This window comes from Cyprinodon tularosa, unplaced genomic scaffold, assembly GCF_016077235.1.
Source record: "Cyprinodon tularosa strain WSP-4 unplaced genomic scaffold, ASM1607723v1 ctg856, whole genome shotgun sequence".
Taxonomy (NCBI): domain Eukaryota; kingdom Metazoa; phylum Chordata; class Actinopteri; order Cyprinodontiformes; family Cyprinodontidae; genus Cyprinodon; species Cyprinodon tularosa.
The window spans coordinates 131,979-153,574 of record NW_024039625.1 but is presented as its reverse complement, the minus strand read 5'-3'; the positions used below and the strand labels follow the sequence as shown (position 1 = coordinate 153,574).

The window sequence follows — 21,596 nt, the reverse complement described above, 5'->3', positions numbered from 1 at the left end:
AATAAATTATCATGCAAATAAACCTTTGGAAATAAACCTCCTAAAACATTACCCTTTCAACAATATTTGTTAAAGTTGTTTATGACATGAAATCACCCTTTTTTTGCTAACTCCAATTGTTTTATTTTAATAGTCCCCCATCATATAGGGCATGACAAACTAATTTTTACAGGACACAGTTTATTAGTTTCTTTATTGTAATCGTTTTGTTGCCGGAAATGAATGACATACAAACTTGTTACATTGTAAAATTTCAGTTTCCGATCAAAACTGTACAACTCTGGAATAGTTTCGGCCATCTGAAATATGCTCCTGAAAGCAACCTGAGGTATAAGCAGCAGCAGCAGCAGCTACCCGGAAAGCAAGCAATGTATGTCTTTACTTGTGGGGCTCCGAATACTATAACTGTTTGACAGACTGTTTATTAGTATAGTTTGTAGTTTATAAGAAACCGAAGTAGAGTCGTTGTCCCGTGGATGCTAAGATGCTAACAAGCTTGTCATGCTAATAGGTTTAGCTCAAAGCTTGCCGCTAGCTATAGCTAACACTCTGAATAGAAGTATCCACTTCATTTAAAATAACATTTAGATTATTCACTATGCGTAACACTATAATGTTGTTATGGTTTTGACGTGTAATTGAAATATCCTGTCATACAGTTAATGTTACAGTTTGCGCCAATTTAGCGTGATTAAAACTTTAGATCCCACCACATCTTTAATTTAAAATTTGTTTACACAGGAATTATAGCCTCAGCATCCTTGATTTGACGGAGGCTTAAGCTTCCAGTTTTTATTGCTACTACGTCATAAAAAAACGGCAATTTAAACAGTTTTAGTGTCTGTTCAGACCAGATTACCGATGAACTCATTAGTTTCTTTCTAACGTTAATTGGGCTGCAGGGGGTCAGTAAAGTCTGAATTTATTTCCCTCTTGTAGGTATTGTGATCATTCTTTAACACTAAACAAGCTTACTTCGATGTGGGAGTGTTTTCCAGCTAGCACTGCAGGCTGTTCAGTATTCCTAAATAATTAAAATAACTTGGCATTGATTTAGCCCAGCATAAACTCAATTTAGCACTGTATGGTTTCAGTTTTAGGTTCAAGCTTCCCTGAACGTATTTAACCACTCTAGTGATTAACCATTTTTAAATTTCTGTTTGCATAGAGATGTTTTTCTGAGATTTAACTTCCACATCTTGCATACTTCCAGTGTTGCCATGGATGACCTGACTGCTGCCCTCTCATCCAGCTTTGCTGTGTCCAAGGAGCCAAACAGCACAGCTGGCCCTCACCCTCGGCTGGCCCAGTACAAGAGCAAGTACAGCGTGCTGGAGCAGAGTGAGCGACGGCAGCGGTTTCTTGACCTACAGAAAACGTAAAACCATCCTTATGTTGCTAGTCGCATGAAGCACTCAAGCTTTAATCCCATATGCAATCTCTAGTCTCGTTACATGCATCTTTGTAGGGCATGAATATTATACTAATTTAGGGGCTTTAATGAAGCATTTAAAGTGTTTCACATCTCCGGTGGAATATTAACACAACAGCAACTGATTGATTGTGTAGGCCAAGAAAAAAAAAACATTTGAACACATGCTATAGATTAAACCAGTAAACGTGTAAGTTTTAGCCACCATGGGCACTAGACTTAACTTAAACTTCCACGTTTAACTCCCTTGTTTTGGAGTCTGATCGAATCCTACATCAGAGAACAAACAATAAGTCTGATGAGGTGAGAGTCGTATCTGTTACGTTGCCCAACAAGAGCTTTGAGATAAGTTCAAAGCAGACAGAAATGCCTGGGAAAAAAAGTGAGTATTGCTGTGCAAACTGATTAAAACCGCAAGAGCTGCTGTTTGAATAAAATCTAGATTTATAGTGAGCTGTAAGAGGTTAAACCAGACCTGAATCTTGTTAACATCTTTGGACCAACTGCCTGACCAAAACATCACCCTCAGGTTAGAGGTGTTGGTTAATTTTTTAAAATGGAAACTGACTGTTGATATATGAATCAGATATATGAATCAGAGCCTGACCGACTGATCTCTGGGCAGATTTAAGCGTCTGGCTCATTAATTGACATTGGCCAAAATGTTGCAGATATAAAAATTCTGCTTTTGCTGCAAACAACTGCAAGAAACTTCAGCCACACCTTGATTCTGCTCCTTTTCCCCTCCCTTCCTGATCGCTGAGTTGCTGTGTGCAGCACCACCCCTCAGTGAGCTCCCTCTGCACCCCACCCTCTGGAAACACACACACTCACACAGCTGCTGCTAGCGTAAGAATGTGCTGTGTTTTGAATTTAGCAGTTGCGTCCCCAAAAGGTCAGATTCGTCGGCCGATTGCGTTATTTTGAAGGGCAGGTCCAGTGTTTCCTACAGAGCCTTGGATATCCCGTGATTAATTGCAAGTCCAAGTAAGCCGGCCGCCCCGGTCTTAGAGGAAAAAGAGTAATGGCAGCAAACAGTGATGAATATTGTAAGTGCAGCTTATTATAATACAAGTATGTGAATAGTTCCATCTGAAATGAATTAAAATTGTTGTTTCAAATAATTATTGAATGGGATATGTGGAGGGTAATGTTTGGTTTATTAAAAGGTTTCATCTATCCCTCTGCTAATGGGTTTGACTGACATTTAAGCACAGATTCCAATATCTGTGCAGTATGCTAACTGCAACTCACAGAACAGTAGTGAGAAGTTCGCATTCTATGTTCTGTTTGTCAATGGTCCTGGTTGCTAGACAACAGAGCTTGCGCAGAGTGAGAGGCGGTGAGAGATGGAGAAGGCTGGACCTGTTTTAATCCATAGCCAAACTCTTCTGGCCTCCTTATTTTCATCCTTTGAGGATGCAGATGTTATAACCAAACCTACCATGGACTTGGAGGGGGAGAAAGTGAGCCGTTTACTCCATGGTACGCTGTGGTTTTGTAAAGCTACACTTTAGTGCCCCATGAAAACCATTTTCCTTTTGGGAAAACGCTGTTACGGGTCATTAAGGAGAGCAGACGAGTTTTATATGTGCTAGTTTTGGTGAACATATTAGCATTTTACCTCTGGGTCATCTTTATCTCTTTGTGAAATAAACATAATTTTAAAAGGAAAATAAGATATATATATATATATATATATATATATATAAAACGTTTTCTCACCCCTCGTGGGGTGGTATGTGTCATCCTCAAGTTCGGGTCCTCTACCAGAGGCCTGGGAGTTTGAGGGTTCTGCACAGTATCTTAGCTGTTCCTAGGACTGCGCTCTTCTGGACAGAGACCTCTGATGTTTTACCTGGAATCTGCTGTAGCCACTCTCCCAGTTTGGGGGTCACAGCCCCCAGTGCTCCAATTACCACTGGCACCACTGCTGCTCTTACTTTCCACATCTTTTCTAGCTCCTCCTTCAGTCCTTGGTATTTCTCAAGCTTCTTGTGTTCTTTCTTCTTGATGTTGCTGTCGCTTGGGATTGCCACATCTATCACTACTGCCTTCTTCTGCTGTTTGTCGATCAACACGATGTCTGGTTGGTTAGCCATCACCTTTTTGTCAGTCTGGATCTTAAAGTCACATAGGATCTTAGCTCGGGCATTCTCAACTACCTTAGGAGGTGTCTTCCATTTTGACCTTGGGACTTCCAGCCCATACTCATGGCAGATGTTCCTGTACACTATGACAGCTACCTGGTTGTGGCGTTCCATGTATGCACTTCCTGCCTGCATTTTACACCCTGCTGTTATGTGCTGTATTGTTTCAGAGGCATCTTTCCACAGTCTGCATCGGGGGTCCTGCCTGGTGTGGTAGACCCTGGCCTCTATTGATCTTGTACTGAGTGCCATTCCCAATATATATATTCATGTCACTTCATGAAGGTTTAAATAGATGTTGGTTGTATCATCTGGGGTGTTAACGTTTCAAGGCAAAAAAAAAAATATATAAATTTAAGGCAATACCTAAATTAGCACCACAAAAATGGATGGTATTTACAGTCTTATGTAAACACTGCCCAAATTAAAGTAGCTTATTTTAATTCTATTTTCTGTTTCTTCGTCTGGATTCATATTTTTGGTTATTATGAGAATTTGAGCTGGACTATAGTTGGACAGTGCACATCCTCTGTATTTATGTCCATGAAAAGATTTTTTGTTAATATTCTGGCTGATGTATGTCTGATATCTGGCAATATGTGATAATGGCCAATATATGGAATACTGTTGTTTTTTTTAAGCCCCCGCTATCGGCATTGTCTTTCAAACTCCCACATCGGTCGGGCTCTATTTTAAACAGTGCGACTTTTAAAGTTAGTCACTATACCAACTGTCAGGTATGTTTCTTGGCTACCTCATGCTGTGGAGCTGTTTTACTGGTAGAGGGTAGATGTAAAATGAGAGGACGGCATCCTTCAGGTTCTCTAACTCTAATACTCTTCCAGCAAAATAATGATTCAGACATTGTTAAAACTGAGTTAAAATGGGAAACCAGATTAACACAAACCCAGCTGAACAATTATGAGCATGCCCTATATCAGGTTTAGTGAACCAGCTAATTTGAATCAACTCTGTAATTAAACTAGAAGTTTGTTGATGGATGCAGAATGTGGTGTATGTTCAGCTGGGGAAAATATTTTCCCAGTGGACGCCCAATTTCATCCCCATATTTCTTTAGAAATTACAGAATTTAATAAATAAATTTCAAATTGTTTTTGAAAGTCATTAAGAAGAATTGTATCATTCTGCCTGTAAAAAAAAAAAAAAAAAAAATCCCAGGATTCATTTTCTCTATTTCAATTCATTATTTATTAACCGTTCTGTTTTAAGATACTGGTTTATTTCAACTGATGAAGACTCACATTAGAATCAGGAAGTCTTATTTAAAAAAAAGTTTAAAATGATCAGAAGGACTGACCACTTGCTAATCCTCTTTTCTCCTGAAATCTCAGCAAAAGGTTAAACTATGTCAACCATGCTCGGCGCTTGGCTGATGGGGACTGGACGGGAGCAGACAGCGATGGAGAGGACCATGAGGTGGACAGACAAGAGAACGGGGAGGGAAGCACAGAGGACGAGGAGGCCATGGAGATAGAGAGGAAGAAGCTGCCCAAACATTATGCTAACCAGGTCAGGGATGAAGTGCATACAATATAGCAGCAATGTCCAGCAGAGGGCAGTGGAGTTCTCCAGTTGTTCTTCTGTCCTGTTGCTACTGAACTAAAGAGGTCTGTGCTTCCCTGTAGCTCATGCTCTCAGAGTGGCTGGTGGACATCCCATCAGATCTGGACTCTGACTGGCTAATGGTGGTCTGTCCTGTGGGGAAAAGATCTCTCATCGTTGCCTCCAAAGTAAGAACTTTTCTTTTCCTTTTTTTGTAAGAAAAAAAAAACAACCCTCACGAACCCAGAAGGGTGGAAGGTTACCTTAAAGGAGGAACCTTTAAGTTTAAAATGAAGATCTTCATATTTGCTGTCAGCATAAGGATTCCAGGAGAAGTTTCCATAACTTCATAGCATTTCCATAACTAAAAAGTCATGTAATTCAGGTAACAACCAAAAATGTTTTTTTTATCACCAGTAATCTACACTGTGTGCAGATTTATTAGGCAAACGAGTATTTTGACCACATCATCCTTTTCATACATGTTGTCCTAAGCTGCATATGCTTGAAAACCAACTACCAATTAAGTAAATCAGGTGGTCTGCATCTCTGTAATGAGAAGGGGTGTGGCCTAATGACATCATCACCCTTTATAAGGTGTGCTTAATTATTAGGCAACTTCCTTTCCTTTGGCAAAATGGGTCAGAAAAGAGATTTAACATACTCTGAAAAGTCAAAAATTGTCAGACGTCTTTCAGAGGGGTGCAGCAGTTTGGATATTGCCAAGCTTTTGAAGCAGGATGATTGCACAATCAAGCGGTTCATGGCAAATGGCCAACAGGGAAGCAAGAAAAGTGTTGAAAAAAGAAGACGCAAAGTAACTCTCCATGAATTGAGAAGGATCAAGCGTGAAGCTGCCAGGAAGCCATTAGCCAGAACTTGTGCCATATTTCAGAGCTGCAACATGTCTGGATCACCGAGAGGCACAAGGTGCTCAATACTCAGGGACCTGGCCAAGGTAAGGAAAGCTGAAAAAAGGCCACCTTTGACAGATAAGACAATATGCCAAGATTGGGCCAAGAAATATCTGAAGACTGATTTCTCCAAGGTGTTTTGGTCTGATGAAATGAGAGTGAGTGTTGATGGTCCAGATGGATGGATGGGCACCAGGCTGGATCAGTAAAGGGCAGCAAGTTCCTTATCCACTCAGACACCAGCAGGGTGGAGGTGGGGTACTGGTATGGGCTGCTATCATCAAAGATGCTTGTGGGACCTTTTCGGGTTGATGATGGAGTCAAGATGAACTCCCAGACCTACTGTCAGTTTCTGGAAGACACCTTCTTCAAACAGCGATACAATAAGAAGTTGCCATCATTCAAGAAAAACCTGATATTCATGCAGGACAATGCTCCGTCACATGCATCAAAATACACCACAGCGTGGCTGGCCAGAAAAGGTCTAAAAGGAGAAAAATAATGACATGGCCCCCTTGGTCACCTGATCTGAACCCCATTGAGAATCTGTGGTCCTTCATGAAATGTGAGATCTACAGGCAGGGAAAACAGTGTCTGGGAGGCTGTGGTGGCTGCTGCACGCAATGTGGATCGTAAACAGATCAAGACAACAACAGAATCTATGGATGGAAGGCTTTAGAGCGTCATGGTGAAGAAAGGTGGCTATATTGGTCAGTTTTTTTTTGTTTTGTTTTTTTCTGTTTTTGAATGTTACAAATTTCTAAGTGAGATGGAAACAAGATGGGTATATATTTGTTTTTTATTACGTTGCCTAATAATTCTCCACAGTAATATTTACCTGCACACACAGACTTCATAATATGGCCAAATCTAAAAAAAAAAAATGCATCACCTTCCAAAAATATGTAACTTTGATATTAAGAAGTCTTTTGGGTTGATTGAGAACACAATTGTGGGCCAATGATAAAAATAATCCTCAAAAATACAACTTTTCTAATAATTCTGCACACAGTGTAATTGCAGATCAAATTAGATTTGAAACTAAATTGATTCTTAATTTGGAATCAAATAAATAAATAATAAATTGAACTTTATTGATCTCACAATGAAGAAATTAACTCTGCATTAAACCCAACCCCCTTTGGGGAGCAACAGGCTGCCATGTTCAGCTTCCGGGGAGCAATTGGGGGTTAACCACTTGGCCACCACTCCCACCCTGATTCCTGTAAATTTGACTCCGCTTCAGTAAAGATGAAACTTCATCTTCCTCATTTCCCCTTAAAGGTTTTCATCTCACTATAAAGGCTGTTTGTTTATAAATCATTAAAACTTTTTTTTTTTGAAGGAAATGTCTGGTCAGCAAGGAATAATCAATGGATCATTATTTAAACCTAAAACTAATAAGTTTGCTGTGATTGAATGAATGAATTTAGTGTTTATCAGTTAAAAAAATAAAAACAATAATTTTCGTCCCAATCACCAAGTCTCGGTCGACCATTTTTCCCCAAATATAGTAACCCCTCCCTCCTGCCATCTTCCAGCAGTGACATCACGGTGCGGTAAGCCTAGCGCCATTCTCCCCGCTTTACAAGCAAAATCAATGGGAACTACTAGACACATCTGCAATCAACAAAAATTATTGAAGATTTCCAGAGGACTTCACCATTGAAATTCACCAGAGCTATAGTGAAACTGACACATTGTGTAAAAGTGGGGGAAAAAAATTGTAATTTCACCTTTCTGATTCCTGATCCTCCATGGACGGGTTCTTCGTTGGATTGCCAACTTGAAGAGGGAGGATTTGCCATCAAACTTCTGACCAGAGAAAAAACACATATTATGTAGCCAACATTTGGAAGAAGAATGTTTTCAAAATGACTTGGATAATAGCGCGTTGTGACAAACACCAGATACATCACTGGGACTTGATCAACAGCCGATACCGCACCGTGACGTCACAAACCAGTAGGTGGCAGTAGTGTTCTTTGACAAACATCAGTAAAGCAAATTCAAATGAAATTACTCTTGATTAAAAACACTTATAATTTATTGAAAAGTATGGAATAATTTCATAGTTAAAGTACTTTCAGAAGTTTGTATTCTGAATATGAGGGGGCTTTTCTTTTAATGTGCATCCAGATGTTCTTGTTGCATCATGCCCTGTGATGTTATATGAGCCAACTAGTTCCTCAAAGTTCAACCGCTGCATCAGTCTTTCCCAGACATTTTTTCTGTTTTTGTTGCTACTAGGAATCACAGGTTTTAGTGAATCAGATCACCCCCATTAAGAATGTGCTTATAAACTGATCCCTAGTCAGTTTTGTTAGACTTAGACAGATTGTATTTTGTCATTTTGTATACACAAATGTAAACAAAAATAATATTTCGTTAAGTACAGCTCTCTAGACTCTAGACCGGTAAGCAGCAGTGATAAAAAAAAATTGTGATGAAAAAAGTGATGTAAACACATGACTGTATAGTACTGTTCCAACATTTCAGGTTTTTTTATTATTATATATTTTTTTATTATAACCCATTTTACATAACATTCAGCAGTCTGATGGCAGTTGGAAAGAAACTGTTCTGGAATCTCCTGGACCTGCATCCAATGCTAGGGCCCTATAAAATCCGTTAAATTTTTTTCCCAAATTCCGTTTTTTCCGTTTTAATTTTTGAAAATTCCGTTTTTTCCGTTTTGATTTTTGCGAATTCAGTTTTTTTTACCCTTTACTGTTATTTCAGTCGTAAAAAGAATTTGATTTTAATGTTAATGATTAAAATGTACACAAATAAAATAGGAATGACCTTAAATGTATTGAGGTAAAAAAACACATGTACTCAGTACTTTTACTGCATGATGCAACATAACACAGCACTCTAAGTACTAACAAAATATTAATGGTTATGAACCAATGGTTATAAATAAAAGTGCTCCATTAGCTTTTTCAAGTAAAAAAATAAAATAGGACCTCTCTACTTCTCCTTGTTCTTCACACGGATTTTGGATGACCAGTGGTCAGTGCATGTATTTTTGTGCTTCCAATCAATGGAATGTTGACAAAACTTGCCAAACAATAGTTCACCTGACACGTAAAAGTCACGAGGGAACTGCTCGGCTCTGTACTCAGGGCTTAGCCCCGTGTTTCTCAACTTTTTCGCTGAAAGCGGAGCTGTGGAGAGCCGCTTCGCCATTTTTTTTCAATGTTTTGATGGGGGAGGGTGAGCAGAAATGACGGAGCGGGAGGGGTTGTGTCACCCAGTTTTGCGTCCCCCGGTGTGCATTTCCCCCCGACGTACGTTCTTCTCCCACACAAAAACAGAATTTCATTTCAAATGTAGAAATTCCGCATTTACACTAGATTCTGCGTTAATTTGCCAATTCCGCGATTCCGTGATCGTGGAAATTATAGGGCCCTACAATGCTTCAAAGTCTCTTTCCAGAGGGCAGCAGGAAGAACAGTCCATGGTGGTGGTGGGGGGGGGGGGGGGGTAGGTGTTCTTCCGGGCCCTTTGGACCAGTGAGGTGGTGTTTACATTCCAGGTGAGGGTGTCTGTGATGTGCACCCCCAGGAATTTGGTGCTGCTGACCACCTCTACAGCTGAGCTGTAGATGACCAATGGAGCGTGGTTAGGCCGGTTCTTCCTAATGTTCAACATGTTCTTAGTTTGTTCTTCGTTCTTTCCTTTGGTCTTGGTTTCCTTGTTCCTATGCTCTGCTAAGGTTCCGTATTGTAAATATGAGCTCTCTAAACAGCTGATGTACAGTTAAACCAACTTCTAGAAGCAGATTTAAACAGTTGGTCGGTAGATAGAGCAGGAAACCCTTTGACCACATTGAGGATGTGAAATCGTTTTATAGCCATCAGGAATGTTCAATGTTTCTTCAGCTTACTAAGCAGCTAGGTCTTATTAAAGGGAACTTTAATTCATCACAAGACATTTGTTGGAATATGTTTGTCTGCATTTCTCACAGAGCTCCTGGCTTTACATCCAGTCCTCTATGAAGCTAGAACAGTATTGAGGTTTTTCATGTTTAAGGCACAAACTTCTTGTTACTAGAGGATAACTCCCACCTTTTTTTTTTTTTTTTTTTTTTTTCGCTTAATAGGTAGTAAAGTTACCTGAGTAATGGTGTGTGTTTTTTTTCAGTCTGTTTTATTTTGCCATGTCAGAAATGTTTCCAACTTCAAACACTTTCTGTAGATTCACTAAAATCGGTATGAAATCTTTGGTAAAGATAGTTGGTGAATAAAGGACTAAACAAGGACAGATACAGTTTGATTTTATTACGTTAAAGTCATAAAATTTATTTAATAGTTTTTAACTGAAGAATCCGTTAACAGGAAACCACCCAGATTAATTGGGCCACGTCCAAAACCGAATCCCAGCTGAAAAACTACAGCTGCACATTACTCTGAACACACCTTCTTAATGCTGACCCACAACAACAAGTATGATGCTGTGAGAAAGGTGTCTTTTAGTGAGGAACACAGAACCTGAGCTGCAGTGGAGTGGTTTTGATCAAAAAAGAAAAGATAACAATCCTACTAAGAATCAGCTTAGTTCAGCGATCTGTTGACTTGCTTCTGTCAGATTTTTTATTGTAAAAAATATAGAGATCTGTGTGTTTTTGCTGCACTTAACAATCAGGCACTTTGTGCTATTGTGTCACATCTTCTTGCCGTCTGTCTGTGGATGTACTGGATGTGTTGCTTTCAGTGCTGGAAAGATGATTTATGTTTTTAGCTTGATCCGCTGTAGTTGAAGTCAGAGAGACGATTGGTTAATCTGGAACCGATTTCCTCCCGAATCTTGTTCAGATGTTAGTTTAATCTGTGTTAATATTCACCGTGCAATCAGACTGTTTCCTCAGCAGCTGCCTCGCTCCCTTGAAACACAGGAAGGCTTACGTTAGGGAGTAACGTGCCATAGTAAGAACGCTCAACTGTGTTGTTTTGGGCTCCAGCATATAAACATTAATGTCCCTGCTTGTTGTGTGTGTTTGACTTTCTTTTGAAGGGTTCCACTGCAGCGTACACTAAAAGTGGCTATTGTGTGAACCGCTTCCCCTCTCTGCTGCCTGGTGGGAACAGACACAACTCGGCCATGGGAAAAGGTGAGTGGGCCTGGTGTTTTGGAGGGTGATCACCGTGATGGGCACTCTTATGGGTCCAACTTTGAATCCATTGGATTTAAAATAGTATTTCTTGGGGTTTTACTAAGACTATAAAAGGGGAAGACCTCAGCATGACATGTAGGCCATATTTTAGTTGCAGAAGTTAAAAGCCCTGAATGTTTTTGTCTGCTTCACAACTAATAAGAGTTATTAAACAGAGTACAAATGACTTAATTATTGTGATGTTTGTGTGAATAACAGTGTTGTAGAGTTTCCTTTGCTTTTTTGTTCGACTTTAATTCTGGCTTGTCCCTGTTTGAGCACTACAACACGACTCTAAGACAGGCAGAGAAAAATCAACTTTATAAATGTGTTCATTAACAAATGTTAACTGTTATATTCCACTGAATAAAAAAACATTTTTGTTTCTATTTAGTTTTTTAAACTTTCAGATATTAATTATTGTGTACAATATACTTACAGCAAAGAGGTGTACATAGTATTATAAGACATTTTCTTTTATATTTTTTGCTCGAGGTTATTCATATTCTGGTTTCCCATGTCAGATGTCCTCTTAACATTTCCGCCAATTTTTTGTCACATTTAGAGTGCATTCTTTAATGAGTTCCATTCAGTTCAGCTTATTTCTATAGCACCAATTTAAAAAACATGTCATCTTAAGGCACAGAGACGATTCAACCACATCATACAGCAAGATTGGTTCAAAGTTTTCTAAGGAAAACCAGCTGATTGCATCTACTTATTGACGCAAAAGTGTATTCCTTCACATCAACCATGCCTGTAGTGACAGTGGAGAGGAAAAAGTCCCCGTTAACAGGAAGAAACCTCTAGTGAAATGGTTATCTGTTGCATGACAGAGATTTTGAACAGTTAATTATTGCACCATATCATTGGTGTTATTTGCCCTAGCAATGAACATGCTGGTCAAGGCTGCAGAAGTGGAATGTGGGGGCCCCTTGTCCAGATCCGGCATTCACCAACCACCAATTAAAGGAATAGTACACCCAAAACATGATTAGCCTTCATTTTCTACTCACCCCCATGCTGAACAACACTCTGGAGTACTTTTTTGATATCTCAAATGCATCTGGAGATCTGGGAGGCTTCTTGCTGTCTGCTGACATTCAAATAATGGAGGTCTATGGTGCCCGAGGTAGAAAGGTCCATAAAAGTCCACAAAAAACGTGTCAATATTCCTCCATACTGCTCGTCCAATGTATTCCAAGTGTCCTGAGTGGGTAGCGTCCATAATTTACTCGAAACTAAGTCATTTAGAATGTTTTTAGAGCATAAACAGTAGTGTATAGGATTTCCTAAAAGCGTGTTCACGAGTCTACGGAAACCGCGGCAGACCAAACCAGACGAAAGTGCGCATTCAGCTCGGCAAAGAACTCATGCCCTTCCTCATCACTGAAGTCCTCAGACATTTTTCTTTCGTTGTTTCTTTCTTTGCACAGGTAAACAGCACATTTCTTCTTCTACACTTGCATTATCGGCAGAGCAGACGCTGAATGCGCACTTTCGTCTGGTTTGGTCTGCCGCGGTTTCCGTAGACTCGTGAACGCGCTTTTAGGAAATCCTATACACTACTGTTAATGCTCTAAAAACATTCTAAATGACTTAGTTTCGAGTAAATTATGGACGCTACCCACTCAGGACACTTGGAATACATTGGACGAGCAGTATGGAGGAATATTGACACGTTTTTTGTGGACTTTTATGGACCTTTCTGCCTCGGGCGCCACAGACCTCCATTATTTGAATGTCAGCAGACAGCAAGAAGCCTCCCAGATCTCCAGATGCATTTGAGATATCAAAAAAGTACTCCAGAGTGTTGTTCAGCATGGGGGTGAGTAGAAAATGAAGGCTAATCATATTTTAGGTGTACTATTCCTTTAAGGCCTACATGGATCACCTGACTGTCACATCAACATCAGTGACTGGATGCTGGTGGCTCCTCCGCGGTCTGGAAAGGATCATGGCATGGGCAAGGATGATGTTTAAGCCAGCCAAGTCCAGATCCCTTGTCCTGAGGAAGGGGAAAAGTGGAGGACCAATACCGCTTCTATGTGGATGGAGTCCCAATTCCCACAGTGTCGGAGAAGCCAATACCTACGTAGTTTTCCGGGTCTACCAAAGAGCTTCAGCAACATTGCCATCAATGGGCACTCCAACAAGCTGCAGCTTCCTTTGACTGGCGTGAGGGAGGTGTTGCTTTACAGTGACTCTGCTGATGCCAGAGTCTCTTCTGCCGGCATCAAAGTCAGAACTGGGAGGAAATGGTGAATATAACAGGCAGTCAACCAAGCAGAAGCGAGACTGAGACATAGCGTCTTAGTTGGCTCTGTGGCAGTTGGACGAGCTGGTCTAGGTAGCCACACAAAGCCACGCTACGACCAAGCCCATGAACAAGAGTGAGGACAGATGGTACATGGAGAGATTTTTGCAGAGGTGGAGGAACTCCAAAGTAGGACGATGGCAATGCGCCAGCAAGGACCAGTTGGGAGTATGCATCTGCTGGGAAGATCACCTGGACAAAACTTTCGAAGTATGAACCAATAAGACTTAAGTTCCTGATCAGTCTGGTGTATGATGTCCTTCCAAGTCTATCTCACCTTTATACCTGGGGCCTTGCAGAAGCACCAACATGCCTACTGGAGCATATCCTGAGCTGCTGCCCTAACACGTCGCGCCATAACCAGGTGTTGAAAGGAGTAGCAGACATCATCTGCACTGGAATCCTGGAATCAAAGCACCAGTCTCCTTTGAGGCACAACATCTTCTTTGTCAGGGCAGGGGAGGAACCTTAGAGAGCAGGTAAGGGCACACCTAGACTGCTAGCCATGGCTCGGGATTGGCGGTTGCATGTGGACCTCAGAAGGCAGCTAAAGTTCCCAGAGCACGTTGCAAGGACGTCACTGAGGCCAGATCTGATCCTAACATCCGACTCGACAAAGCAAGTCGTGTTACTGGAGCTTACAGTCCTCTGGTAAGACAGGATGGAGGAGGCTCACAAAAGGAAGAAGGCATAATATCTTGAGCTGATTGAGGCATGCAGATGCCATGGATGGAGGGCCCGCTGTGAGCCAGTAGAAGTGGGCTGCAGAGGCTTCTTCAGTCAGTCCGTGCATCGGACATTCAAATCTTGGCATCAGAGGGTTGCTTAAAAAAAGAGCCACCAGAAACATCAGTGAGGCCGCTGAAAGAGCCTCGAGGTGGCTGTGGATCAAGAGGGGAGACGCATGGAATAGTGCACTGCTTGAACACAAACTGGGGCCTGATCAACTCCAGTTGGGTTGCCCAGACAAGGGTGTCTGAAAATCAAAGAACCCAAACACCCTATGACCCCGGGTCCTTCACTGATGATGTGTTCAAGCTGCCCTGGCTAGGTGTTTCAAAATCTGCTAAACATTCGGTTAGGGGGAGACAGAATTCAGATATTTTCTGTCCAAATTAACATGCCATATAAAGCTTGGTCTGTAAATATGTGTCTATAAAATACAACCGACAGAGTAATACTTAATCGTTTTAAGCTGATTGCTTATTTAACATTTTTCTTATTTAAAACTGATTGCAAAAGGGTTTTATTAATGAACAAGCCCAAAAGAGATAAAACGGTTACTCTTTGTTGGTGAGTAGTGGCAGTGCTGAGGTTCATAACTATACACACCTGAAAACTACCAAGGGGGAAAGGGGACATGAGAGAGCTCACTATAATCCAGCCTCCTCAGCGAGGATAAGCGTTAGCCCTGCTAACTGGCTAAAGGCCAGAACAAAACGAATCCGATTTTGTGTCCGATCCAACAGAAAATTGTATCGGACGATGTTATGCTAGGTGGCTGCGTACATTCGACTGAGGTAGATCCCCAGGTCTATTTTAGTGGGACTACAGAGCAATTCAGAGACGCGTTTACCAAGTAAACCATCCGCTTTGGGGGAAAATACTAAATTAAGTCTATTATTGCACGGGAAAAGAGACAGTTTTGGAGTCACACATAGGGACAGACTCGTGCAAAAACAATGAATAAAACCAGATTCAGAGGGACAGAAAACAAATTAAGTAGTGATTCTCTTTGAGCCTTGCAAAAACAACAACACAGTTTATAAATCTCCTCAAAAAAGAAAAAAAGGACTTCAGGAAGAGAAAAAAATGGATATAGTAAGACAGTGATTCTCTTTGAGCCTTACAAAAAACAAAAGAATGAGGGACAGACAGAGCAGGTAAGCGATGTGTTGAACCATACTAGGGATGCGGGGGCAGCAGTTTTTCACCCACACTTTGAAGGAAATGATAAAACAGTTTTGAAGTTGATTTTCATGCTTTACTGCAAAACAAACTGACCTCGGAGCCAACCAGAAGGAAGTGCTCTTGTCTTGTTCAGTGTGAAGCAGTCGATCAGCTAGTCCCAGTCCCACCTGTTGAGTTTGATCAATTAGGTTTATATATATATATATATATATATATATATATATATATATATATATATATATATATATATAAATAAATAAATAAATAAAAAATAAGATGTATACACCATTAAATAAATTAGTTAAAATAATAAAATGTATATTTAAAAGTTAAATATGGAAGTTAGGTCCCCCTGAAAGCGGCTGCGCCTCAGAACTTCCCTTCTGGGAGCAAGTTATTTACTACTTTTAACTCAAACTGGGTAAAACCGTATAAAAAAAGACTAAAACAGGAGTAAAAAAGTAAAAGCGTTTATTCTAGGTCAGGTCGTTACAGGACAGAGAAATTGCTTGGAGTATGCACAGCTGTGGGCTAAAAAACGTCAGAGAGTGTCGGGCAAAGATTGAGCCCTGAACAAGGTCATCTCCTCCTTCTTATACCTCATGAGTCCGTGTTTTGCATCAGGTGGATGCTCAGCTGTTCGTATCAGAAACTGACACACCATCCATGCCCTGACCTTTATGCATCTTGCCTCTATTGCTGAGGATTACACATAGCTCTCCTCTATCAGTCCGACTCCAAGATGTGCCCATATCCTGTGTATTTCTAAAGACATGAAGGCTGTCCCGATTAGATGACCTCCGTACGCACAGTGACATCCACCATGTGAAAGAAGGCCTTCTAATCCGGTTAACAGAATAACAATGCACATGATTTATAAAGAATAAACCTAACATAAATAAATGTCTTTTTAAATTACATTGTATATTTTAAAGCAACATTTAACTATTTAATAATACATTTTATGTCAATGGTACATTTCAATAAATACTATTAAATTATTTAATGTTATGTTTACATTAATTTGTTTTATATATATTTTTATCCTATTGTCCTTTTGTCCTTTGTTATAGACTTGCTCGATTTTTAGTTTAAGTATCTTTAAAGATAGAAACCAGACTCATGTTTTTAAAAATGCATTCAGTACCCTGTCATCCAAGGCGGATTCTCTGTCCAACTTTGCTTTTGACAGGAGAACCAGCTCAGTATTCAGAAGATATATCATGTTTTGTAACATAAAACATGAACGATTAGATATCCCTTTTTACAAATCTTTTCTTATATTCCCTCTATATTTCTAAGGAGGCCCCTTTGAAAACTGCAGATCAGGAAAAGTCTGTAGTACTATGCTCAAGTCTGTCTGCAGCAACATAAAGGGAAACATTCTCCAGCAGCACTTGCTTAATTTAACCAAGTTTTATTGAACAAAAAAGCACAACTCTGTTTCTGAGTGAAAATCGCTTGATGTTCCTTATATTACTCGATTGTTTATAAAATGAATGAGAAAAATTATCAAACATATAAATTGACACCAGTCTTGAATGAGGTCTTCTTGAGCCACTCCAATTAATTTCAAGGAAGGTTGAAGGCTGAAGAGCTTTTTAATGGTCTGATCAAGATGTCTGCTGTTGGTATCTGGTTTTGTTGCTTAAAAAACCCCAGAAAAACCCATAAAGGCTGGCATAATATAATCGGTGCAGTCTTTGTTGGACATTCATCAGGTTGGTGTAATTAGGAAAGGAACGTCTGCAGTCTGGATGGATGAGTTTTTTTAGTTTTACCTTTGGACTTTTTAAAAAGAAGTGCTTTTCTTGTTTTGTTTTTGACCTATTTTTTACCCTCTTGCTTTACTATTTTCTTTGACTGAGGAGGAAATTCTTCTAAATGATATAAGTCATTGATTTTCTGAAGCAGAGAATATTAAAGATTTTTAATGAACTGGTTATTTAACTAACAGGTCAGATTGAGTTTTCAGGTAGTGAATGAAGTCTATACAGATGTTTAAATTTCATTGGCTTGTCCTCTCTTTGGCTAGACTACACAATCTTGGACTGCATTTACAGTGAGGTGGACAGAACGTTCTATATCCTGGATGTCATGTGTTGGAGAGGTCACCCAGTCTACGACTGCCCAGTAAGACTTTCCTCTAACCCTCAGCATCCCAGTAAAACCTGTCAATCTATTTGTCTATTTGAAAATAAAGGCAAAGAAGTGTAAAACTCCTGTTTTTCACTGTGCTTGTTTTCCCACCAACAGACCGAGTTCCGCTTCTACTGGCTGCAGTCGAAGGTCGAGGAGACGGATGGCTTATCGGAGATCGCCAAACGCAACCCGGTGGGTATTTGGTCTGAGATAAAGGCTCTTCTCCTAAAGTCATCTCTGATATTTCCTTTAATTTTAAGTTAACCTACATAAGCCAGACAAATCCATCTGGAACGCCTCTTGTGGAAAGCGTTCGCAAAAGGGAGGGACATTTAGTACAATTCTTCAAGCTAATTGGGTTATTGCCCAAGTGGTACTTGCCTCCATGTCGAGCTTTTAGCCAATGACAGTAGCAGCTGTGATGTATCACATTCTTGATTTGTTTCACAACTAGTGGTGTTAACTGATAGATCAAACTCTAACCAAATCCGTTCTGAAGGAATGGTAAACATCTTCCCATCCACAAAGGCGAAAATCGCTTCTCTTTGCTCGTTTTCAAAAGGAAATAGTGGACATTCTCACTAAAACCAGCTGAATATCGAAGTCTACAGGTGGTACCACTGGTGCATCCACTTTATTTTGCTTCAGCCTTTTGTTTCTGGTGATATCATACAAAACATTTATGAATCAAGACTAATGCATCTGAACGCTCCTGGCAAGATTAGGGAGTTTGTGAATTCATAAATCTCATGACAATTGATCTTGTTTGCAAAGTAAGTCTTCAGTAGCTTTGAAGTGATGCAGTTTAGTCTTATTGATAACTAGTTCTAGGTTCACTTCACACAATAAACTGAATTATTTCACTTTCAGAGATAATCATAAATATCTGAACTCAGATCCCAGGCCCAGTATTATCAAGTTATTTCTCACTTATACTTGAAATAAAGTCTAATAATAATTTGATTATGATACCCAAGTGTTTATTGGTTGTCATTGGCGTTTGGAACAAACTCTTAATCTCTTTATTTCCTTCTGATTCATTTTCTGTGCTTTTTCATAAACTATAGCTGACGTCTGGAAAATGCTGCTCTCATTCACATAAGTTCAGATTTTATTAGGATAAACTAGCTGGAAAATTGCGGAGAAATAACTTTTTGTTCATTTTTTTTTAACTCGATTATTTTTTTTTATTATTAATCGATTAATAATCAGATAGGAAAATTTTCCTTACAGAAGATATTTTGCGGTACTAAACCAGGTAAAACTAAAACTTTTCCACTTGAGTAAAAAAAGATTTTTATCATAAATGCTAAATTTTTACTTTTTTTGTGTGGTATAATTGCTACCTAAGGTGGGTTCCTATGTCAGTTAAAGTCTCTACTCACCGGTTAACCATTAATCAATTAATAAATTAGTTGAAGATTATTTCAATAATTGATTAATCTGAATAATTGTTTTAACCCTTAGCGAACATACAGAAAAGCGTGTCTAAATATATAAATTAGTAAGGCTTTGTAAGACTCCAGCAGAGGTTATGGTGCTCTTGATGATCCCCTTATACAACACTGTAGGAGTTCAATTCTGAGGGTTTTGTTTCTGTTTTCTTTGGTCCCAACAGTTTCGGTTTTTGAGCCTTCAAAGCACCGGCTGCACAGCAGAAGCCATTCAGAAAGCCCTGGGAGCCGAGTATAGCTTCAGTGTAAGAACAATTCTTCACTCACCCCTTTTCTCAGATTATTTTTCATTTGTGACGCAGTGTAATTAATAGGTTACTGCTCTGAGCTCTGCAGGTGGACGGACTTCTCTTCTATCACCGGCAGACCCACTACACCCCGGGAAGCACCCCCCTGGTTGGTTGGCTGCGCCCTTACATGGTCACTGACATACTGGGGATGGAGGTTCCTGTAGGACCCCTCACCACCAAGCCAGGGTACGCCAGCCAGCAGCTGGAGCAGATCCTGAAGCAGAAAAAAGTCTCCAGTGAAGTGCGGCCTGCCAACAAAAGCGGTGGCTACGAGTTAGAGCACCTGTCCACTCCAAGTCAGGACAATAAGGACACCTTGAACTTCTTGAATCAGAAGCCAATAAAGGAGACAACTATGGAAATCTGAGTTAAGATGGATTTCAATTGTTAAATGAGGGACCCTACATGTTGGCAGCAAATGGGAAGCTCTTAAGAATGTCTCTTCAAAGACTAACTATTGATTTTAATTAATGCTCTGGATCCCTTCAAAGTGCAGATTAGTAGAGCCATGCTGACATGTACACCTTTTACCTCCAGAAGTTGAGTTAAAATATGCAGAACTTCAAACTTGTGGTCAAGAAATTTCCTTCTGCATTTTCATCGCAGTTGAATCGGGCATCAAACTTTTCGTTACCAAATGTGGGTTTGAGGGTTTCAAGCAACTGTTAATCAACAGCATAACAGGCAGTTTTAGCAGGTCATTAGTTCATCGTCAGTAAATCAACAGTTGCTTGCTGTTGCTGTTCTTAAAGGTTCAGTGTCAGAGACTCAGTTGCTGATTATAGTCTGTTTTGATGGTCTTTTATGGTTCACTGTTGAATTGAAATGTTTTAAATTTCACATATGCAAATAAATTCCTTTTTATTGACTTTCACCATTTTTCCAACATATTTTTTCTTTTATTTTTCTACATACATATTGTGCAGTTTAATCTAAACAAAATCAAATGTGCCACTGTGTATTAATTACTTGGAATATTCAAATAGTGAAATCTACATCATAATAGATTTTAAAATGTTTGTTTGTTTTTTCAATCTACGAGTATCTGATCAACATCTTATCTATTTTATGGATTAAAATGATAAATGTTTTTGAATTCTGATATATTTGATTATGGTTGTTCCACTCTAGCTTTTACACACTGTCAAATTACACTTGTATTTTATGTCATGGTAGATTGACACAAAAGTGCAGAAATGAGAAATTGAACAAAAAAGATTTTTTTCTATAAGATCATGACCAAAAAAGTTCTGCATCCTTTCATTTTCAGGACTTCTGACTAAATACTTCTAAAAATATATATATATATATTTCGTCAATTAATACCCCAGTTATAGCTTTGTAGGGTAATACACGCCTGTGTTGACATCAGTAGCATCAAGCTCCAGCCAGCCAAAAAAACAAAAAAAAAAGGCTGCATGCAGAGCGCAGCCAGTGTTTGCCAGTTGCCACACTGCTATTTTTTAAAAAAAGTGCTCATTTATACACTGTGCAGAATTATTAGGCAATTGAGTATTTTGAGCACATCATCCTTTTCATGCAAGCTGTATAGGCTTCTTTTTCTTTGTTAGATTGGGGGATTACAAATAACTTATATGTGCATACCGCCACCTGCTGTACATGAGTGTGTAGCTATAGTTCCAACTACTATATTCTATTTTTTATTTTTGTTTTATGTAAAAATAAAAACAATACTTTATTAATAACCAAATTTTCCTCCCTATCTCCATCTGTCCCTAAAATACCTTTAATACTTAATTCTCTCCCTTTTTCCATACCGGTAATTACTTTCCTCATCCTCTCTCTTTCAGTTGCATAAGGGAAACAGCGTTTTTTTTTACATTGGCCCCTTGATTTTACGTTATTACATCATGTTCTACTCACCCATATTAGTTTTGTGTCATTTGGAGCTGTTTTGAAGATATTCAGTTTTGTAATATCCAAGTAACGTCTTCCTATGGGCAACGACTTGAAGGCACAAACTAAATTTTTCATAATTTATTCTTTATGGTACGCCAGCATTCAGAACATGTAGGTGAATCACTGTCCCCCGTCATCCATGCGCACCGGCTACCGTTCATTCATCCTGTCCTCTGAACTGCTGCTAGTTTTCCTCACATGCCTGGAAGATGTCTAGTGCTGCTACCACAGATGATCTCGCTCTCCAAATGGAATTGAACAATTCAGATTAATGGAATATCTTCAGAATGGCTCCAAATGACAATAAACTCAAATGGGTGAGTAGAACATGATGTAATAACGTAA

At 39.5% G+C, this 21,596-nt stretch overlaps 1 protein-coding gene across 2 annotated transcripts; it reads left to right on the top strand.

Moving 5' to 3' along the window:
• The first annotated feature begins 209 nt into the window (after positions 1-209).
• On the top strand, positions 210-20,427 carry snupn (snurportin 1). 2 transcript variants are annotated; one of them, XM_038273088.1, is made up of 9 exons: positions 210-370; positions 1,214-1,378; positions 4,935-5,112; positions 5,229-5,333; positions 11,079-11,175; positions 17,481-17,578; positions 17,702-17,779; positions 19,206-19,286; positions 19,378-20,427. In XM_038273088.1, the coding sequence occupies exons 1-9, from the start codon at positions 219-221 to the stop codon at positions 19,696-19,698; spliced, it is 1,275 nt and encodes a 424-aa protein (XP_038129016.1). In that variant the 5' UTR covers positions 210-218; the 3' UTR covers positions 19,699-20,427. The 2 variants fall into 2 exon arrangements, with proteins under 2 accessions (XP_038129016.1, XP_038129017.1); XM_038273089.1 differs by having other exon boundaries at positions 243-328.
• Positions 20,428-21,596: the final 1,169 nt, after the last annotated feature.